The sequence below is a fragment of the Corvus cornix genome, chromosome 5 (genome assembly GCF_000738735.6).
Source record: "Corvus cornix cornix isolate S_Up_H32 chromosome 5, ASM73873v5, whole genome shotgun sequence".
In the NCBI taxonomy this organism is placed as follows: Eukaryota; Metazoa; Chordata; class Aves; order Passeriformes; family Corvidae; genus Corvus; species Corvus cornix.
The window spans coordinates 34870109-34877659 of record NC_046335.1 but is presented as its reverse complement, the minus strand read 5'-3'; the positions used below and the strand labels follow the sequence as shown (position 1 = coordinate 34877659).

Sequence of the window (7551 nt, the reverse complement as noted above, 5' to 3'; positions counted from 1 at the left end):
AGAATAACAATGCAGAAAAACAGATGATCACGGATGGCAATCTTCTTTCCTTAGGAAAGCAGGCTACAGAATGAAAGATACGGCTCGTGGCTAAGCCTTCTCAACTGCGTTCGTCAACGAGCTGTGAAGGAAAGCGTGAGGGTGTGAGGGTGGGGGATGTGAGCGTCGGAGCGATGCGTGTGAAGGAAGAGGCCTGAGCCGTGGCGAATGCCCGGCTGCGCCGCCCGGGCCGCAGCGGAACCAGCGTGGCCGCGCGCGTTGCCGCCGTGGCGGCGGAGCCGCGTCCCGCCGGAAGCGCCGGGGCCGGGCCGGAGGCGGGAGGGCGGCGCCGGGCCCGCGGGGCGGGAGCAGGGGATGGAGAAGCTGCGGAGGCTGTGGAGGGGCCGTACGATGACCTTCGGGGTGCCCCTGCTGGTGAGCGGCGCGGCGGGGGCAGCGCGGGCCCGCACAGCGGCGGGCGGAGCTCTGCGGGCAGGCGGAGGCAGAGGCGTGTTCGCGGGTGGGCGCTCTCCGGTCCCACCTCGGCAGGAGCTGTGCGGGGCCGCGGGAGCCGTGTGCTTGCTCTGCCCGGAGGCCTTGGGAGCTCAAGGGATGCTGTTATAAAGCATACACCTAACGATATTCCTAACGGGCAGCTTAGGAAAATGCATTCTGCCGGTGGTTTGTTTTGTTTTGTTTTGTTTTTTTCTTTCTGTAAAGCACCACTTGTGTTTCTTGTCTTACTTTCTTTAGCTTTTCGATGGGTTTTAAACTGTAGTGGCACTGTTGGTGATAATTTGTACATCTAAATAAGTGGAAAGATTTTGAGTGAAATGAGTTGATGGGTTATAGGTAGCAGCTGTGCTCAAAGTGGTGAGTGAGGCATAACTTTTTAGAGTAGTCGAGGTTAGGAAAGATCAATAATGTCGAAAGAATAAAAGAAAATTATAAGACTCTCTTACACACTTTACATCTGTAGATAGTGCACATTAGATTGCACTTCCCTGTCCTAAATACCTGTGTTCATTAGGGGAAAAATAAAAAAACTCAGATGCACTTATGGATAAAAACTCAGGAAGGAAGACAAAAGCAGTATCAAAGCCAGCGTAGTTTCTGTTTGTGCAATTCATGTCTCATTATCCGCATATACAATTGGTTTGCAAAAAGTAAGCAAATTTCAAAGTGGATAAATAAGGCAAAGGATAATTCCAACACTTTTATAATGCTACTAGAGAAATCAGTGTCATCTTCCTCAAGCATGCCTTGGAAAAATGGAGTGACCCAAAGAAGGACATTGACGCTTGTTAGTTAAAAAAGTTTAAGGCCATTGTTTTAAAGGGATATTACAGCGGTTCTAGAGTAAGGACTTTCATGGAAGTTATTCATGCAATTGAATACATTGAAGTATCTTTTCTCGAAATATTGATGAAGGCATTCTTAAGAAATGGAAACAGTTAAACCAAACAAACCAACAAAACAGTGTGATAATATCACAACTACACGAATCATTTGCATCAGCAGCTCCACTCCCTGCTGTTGCACACAAACTGTGCCTATAACACCTTTCTTAAAGTGATCAAGCACAGTGTTACAGCTCTTTAGATATCCTGCTGCGTGCATGTATACCTGAGAGGCTGTCCAGAACTGTGCTGCTTTCATGCTCAGACCAAATTTATTTTGGTTTTGGATTTTTCATGTAATTTTTTTTGTGTGCTCTGACAGTATTCTTCAGTTAATTAACATTGTGCTTAGATGTTAAAGGTTGAATATAGTTTTAGCTCACAGTGCTTTTATTTATGTAATTATTTGAGGCTTGCTCTTTTTCTTCCAAAAGCAGGGAAGACCAGACAGTTTAGTATTTTTCAGTTTAATTTTAACTCTGTGGAAGGCCTGAGGAAAATATTACGTGATTAAATAATAGATACTTAGAGGTGGTGACCTAGTGGAGGAAAAAAAATCACCACTGCTTTTAAATAATAAATATATGAGATTAACTGGTGTAGTAAGTGAGGAGATTCAACTGATACACAAGATTCTGATTTTGATAAAACTTTCTACATTATCTTCCTTGTGAGAATTGCATTTCAGAGAAGTATGGTAAAGATACACTTCTTATCATTTATGTTCTCTAAAGGATTAAAAAGATACTATAAAATGTAGTTACCACGTGCTTGTCGAATTAAAAGGTATCTTTGGAGGCAAGGTGGCTCCTGCAGCAATAATGTGGGCTGTAATATTGTGAAAAAACATAAATGTCATTACAAGACTGAGGAACTTGTCAAAAGTAGAGTAAAACATGAAACAGGACTCTTCCAGTGTACTCAGTCCTCAGCTGGAGTAATTTTTCAGCTCTGTGGTGCCATTCTGGAGATGATGAACTGTAAAGTCTAGAGGAAAGCAACATAAAAGGTAAAGCCAACCTTCCACCTTTAAGGAATGCTTGAAGGAATTGACTTCGTTTATTTTAGAAAAGTCTGCAAAGCTCTGTATGTCATACACTGAGTGTGGTGGTTTCTCTTCATCACTTGGGAAAGTACCCCCAAAATAAATGATCACGTGTTAGGAAAATACTGCTCTTTTTTAGGAAAGAGCACTCTGATATGTAACTAGGGTTTTTAAGACGAGCTTGAACAATCATCTGGCAGCAGTGGCATAGGTTGTCTCAGTTCTGCTTCAGTGCTGGAGCCAGGACTTCAGCATCACGGGCCTTTTGGCCATCCCCAGTGTTTCTGCAGGATTTTCCATATAGGTCATAGCTGGAATTTTTAAGACTGGTTTCTTTGACTTTATACTGCATAATTGCATTCTCTTCCTGTTACGACAGAGCTCTTTCCTCCAGACACAATATTATATAGAGAAATACTCTATTATATTTCTTTCCAGGGTTTCATGTCTCCCTGCCTTAAAATTATTCTCCCTTGTGAATACTTCAGAATGTTTCTGTCTTGCTGCCCAAAGGCTTCCCACGGAGTAAGAAAAAGGAAAATTCATGCAATTGTCAGTTACCCAGCTGTCTATGGAACTCTGAAGGCATCTCTGAAGCTGAACAGATTGTGCTAAAAGATCAATTACAACAAAAATGACAGTGGATCTAGGTAAAGAATGAGAAGGAGCCTGCCTTTGCAGTCCTTTAAGTTCTGCTGGATTTGTTAATAATACTGAAACCAAAGGTTTCTGTTAGATTATTACATTTTGTACATAATTTTTTTCTCACTAGACTGATGCGGGCCTATTCTTCAGTACTGCTGAACTTTTCATCAGTACCATATTTGCTTTTTGGCAGAAAAAGAAATCAAATGGCTTTCATATTTTGCCTTTTTATATTGCATATTTGAATGAAAAATCCCTGTGCCAAAATTGCTAAGGCTCCAAGGTTAAAGAGATCCTAATTCAAAGAAAGATGAATGTCTCATTACACACCCCCCTCCACCCCCTGCAAATATATCTTTACAATATTTATTACTTTTTAGTGTAAATTATCTTGATAGTTTTTTATTTGTTCATTTGGTCTTGGGCTGTTAAAATATTTCAGTGGAGAAGGAATTTTCTTCGTTGATCTTTGAACCTCACACTGACAGCAGTAAGTGTGTAAGTCAGTAAGATGTGTAAATCACAGTTTTCAGTCATACTTTCTCAGTAGCTAAAAGTGTTTCTTTGTGAGCACCAACGAAACTGCAGGGGGTAGCACTTAAACCTGCAGGAGACCTTGATTTGTGAAAATTCCTGTAACTTTGTAAACTTTGCAGATACAGTATCTCTGTGTAAGCATGCAGGAGACAGTGATGTAACCTGGTATGGATTGTCTCAACAGCTTGAGTGTGATCAAGTGAGTAGTCCCAAAGCGTTTCTGAAGATGGTAACATCTGTGGAGATGCTGGGATGAACTCCAGCAACCTTACAGGTTTATCTAAAAATTGCTGTTGCAGTAGAGGGCTTTAAGTTACCTCTGTGGTAACTTAAAAGTCTTTGTCACCTATATTGACATCTCTGTTTCCTATTTTGATTATGGGAACTCTTTCCTTATCACATGGAGCATAATGTACAAGTCTTCAGCATATGTGGCTCTATTATAAAAGGAGAGCTTCAGTCTCTGCTGCTTTGTATTCCACAACCAACTCTACCTGACCAAAAGGGATGTGTCTGTCAATGTCATATTGCTGCAGTGATGTTTCTGTAAGATCCTGAGAGAGCAAGGCTCCTTGGTCTTGCAGCTGGTGCATCCAGCATCAGACCTTCCTTATGGGACACTGAACATGTAAGGTCACTTCTCTGGTACACTTGGAATGTTTGAAGGCTGCTGGAAGTTTTTTTTCTGGCAGGTTTAAATAATGGCTCTATATCATTAAGGAAACAAGTTTGGATTTCAAAATTGCAAAGTAGTAACAAATGTAGAACACATGTTAAAAACCCCCGTATTGTTTCATATGCTCACACCACTTTCCAAGACTCGCCTCTGTGGTTGTGTTTCCATCTGATTCAAGGCAAGGATTTTTCTAACTCTTTAAGCTGCAAAATGGATGTATAGATGCAGTTCCAGTTCTGTCAGTATGTTACAGGGGAAAAATTATGTTCTGAGTATCTGAAGTGACATTATAGCAGAAAGAAAATAGAGTTTATGGTTCATTTGATGATTTTTATTGCACTCCTAACGTAAGTATATTGCGCTGTGTATCTAGTAATGCAGGTTTTCAGATTTACACTATATTGCAACATTCTCCGTATCTACTGCTCTAGATTTTGACTTCCTTTCATTTTTCTGGAGTTTTGTGGGTTTTTTCCCCCCTCATCCTGTAATGACTGCTTTTACACGTACTTTGCTTCTCCTGGATCTTGTCTTTGGTGTTTTACATGGCATGCCTAGTGTTGCCAAAGGAGAAGGTACAAGTAGCTTGGAGTAGTGCAAGATTTTTCTATTAATAAATACGCTCCTAAAATCTATTTCCACCAGTGATCATTACCACAGGCTGTACTGCAATGCCATCTACGCTGCTGCCTTGAACAGTGCAAGTTTACTTTGATAAACATTTCATCAGGGGGCACCAAGAATGTGTGTCATGTACAGGACAAGAAAAAAGGTCAGATTAGAACAAGGCCCTAACAATGCTGCAGCAATGTGGTCAGTGCTTCCAGGCACCATTAGAGAAGGTCAGTGGCATCTCAGGCTCTCATTAATGAGCCAGTTGTTTTGACAAACAAAACCAAAACAACTTTTCCAGACATCAGGACATGAAATTACATGTCCATGGCTTAGTTTTGTTCACCGGTGTGAAGTCAGGGTCACCTGGGAGCAAGAACTGATGCCCAGAAATGTTTTGCAGATATATAAAATGATATTTTGTTATCCTGTGAGTTACTTAAAGTGAAAGTTTACAGGATTAATGGATTAAATTTTCATAGATTTCTTTAAATTCAACATTTCTAGTTCATTTCATAAAAAACTGCTGAATTTGGAGTCCTGGGGTATGCTAAATACAAGGCACGCTTTTCCCCACAGATTCTGGAGGACCTGCCTGTAAAAAAAGGCTATGAACACTGGAAATATGGAAAATTTTTCTTGGGAGTAATCACGATTCTGAGATCTTATTGTTGCTATCAGTGTCTATGAGTAGAAACTGTTATTATATTATCTTCTGATACTGTTTGAAGAAGGATTACTGTAATCAGCATTTTTCACTTTTAGATATGTCAGTGTTATTGCTAACGTCTTTCACATTATTGCCTTGAACAATTCATAATACTGAATTGCAGGACTTTTATTAGTATCTATTACTTCATGTAACTTTACAATAAAATTTGACATATGCAGAACAGTTGATTTAGATGTTAATACATTTTTGAGAGATGAATAGAAGTTAACTTTCACCCATGAGAAGATAATTCTGAATTCTAATATTTGTAGATAAATTGTGATTGCCTGTAAAAGTCACAAGTATTACATTTGCAGCCTAGAAGAGCAATAAATACAAAACTGTTTTTAGAATTTAAAAGTTGTTGCTCCCAATCAGTGAATAACAGAGTGCTGTTTTTATGCTTCAGTAGCCTGTATTATACATGTTGGGTCCCTAGGCCTATGATGAGATACGTCTTTGGCTCCTGCTGTGCTTCTGCTCTGCATCTCCTGTTCATCTGTGTGTGTTTGAATCCACAGTGTGGAGCTGTTCCAGACAAAACCACCCCTGGAACTGCTTGTGCTGGTGTGGAAGCCAGAGTGTTCAGGCTGAATGGGCTTCTGTGGACTCCAGTTTGTGCAGTCTGAATTAGCTGACTTCCATCTTTCAGTTGACTGTTAGGTCTTAAAACTTCTGAGTTTTCCTTTCGAATCAATGCCTTAAATTTTTTGTTCTTAATCTTCGAGAACAGTTTTCCAGATACGCGAGACAAAGAAATAGGCACTCTTTAATATTTCAGATTTCCCCTCTGTTTCATTTCAACACATAAAGAGTGTATTTGCATTGTTTAATGCTGTTAGAATGGACTAATCTGGCACTTGGGGGAACTGAGGTTCTCTGTGGAGCCTCAGAACAGAAAGATAAGTACAAACTTGCCTGTTTTCACTCTGTGTGTTTAGTCCTGCTCTAGGCCTCCAACTTCTTCAAGGGATTGTGATGGTAAAAGTGTAAGATTCATGTTTATTCTACAGAACATTTAATCTTCATTCCCTGTCCAGGATTAGCAAGAGGGAAATAACACTTATTGTGGTTTCTTTTTATGTTCTTTCATGCAGGTTTCAGTTTATTGCAGTTTTGAGCAATAAACACATCAGAAGGACACCAGCTTGCCACAAGATGTAAACACCTTCTCATTGTAGTTTACCTTGGATAGATATGAATCTGTGAGTAGTGGAAATTATAATTTTAATAAGGAATTGCAATTTTGGTTTTTAGAAGCTTATGGAGAAAATGAAGGTGGTGTTCAGAAACTGCAGCTTAACCACCATAGCAGACTTGGATTTTGAAGAGCTGCAGCTGCAGAGTGAAATTCCCTTGCTGTCTGACCAGCCCAAGCAATGTGTGTAATGCAAAATGACAATGCTGTGGCTGAAAATGCCCTTTTTTGCTCATGCTCACATTGAGGAACATATGGTTTTCTATCTCTTCTGTATTATTCTTAGATTGGTTTCTGTTACATGCATTTTCTTTGGTTTAAAACCTATCATGAACTGGACATTTTAACAAACAAAGGTTTTGTTTTCTCATAGACATTGAATAGTAAGATTGAAAGGTTATGGACAGGATTTTTTTTTGTTCTCTGGCCTGTAGCCATTCATATTTGCAATCTTTAAAATCATTGCTTTGAACATGCTCTTACACTGAACCAATTAACCTGATACCTTGGGCCAAGTTTAATATTCTGCACGTGTTCTACATGCTGTGCAAACTACACTCTGCTTTATCAGTCAGTTACAATTGGCTCCAGTTTATACCAGCTGCTCTTCCTGAATGCCAGCATGGTATCCATGTGGTCATCTACTGCTATATGTCATCCATTTTTGAATGTAATGCAGTTCAGCCTTCTACAATGTGTGATTCTAGCATATTCATTAAGTCAGACCATTTGCTTCCTTGATGTGCC

At 40.0% G+C, this 7551-nt stretch overlaps 1 protein-coding gene across 1 annotated transcript in view; it reads left to right on the top strand.

Annotated features, from left to right (window-relative positions):
• Positions 1-309: 309 nt before the first annotated feature.
• Positions 310-7551, top strand: part of LOC104683500 (cytochrome c oxidase assembly protein COX16 homolog, mitochondrial) — a 46286-nt gene continuing 39044 nt past the window's right edge. The window contains exon 1 of the mRNA XM_039553432.1: positions 310-414. Coding sequence (XP_039409366.1) covers positions 355-414 — 60 coding nt within the window. The 5' untranslated portion in view covers positions 310-354. The remainder of the gene's footprint in view (positions 415-7551) is intronic.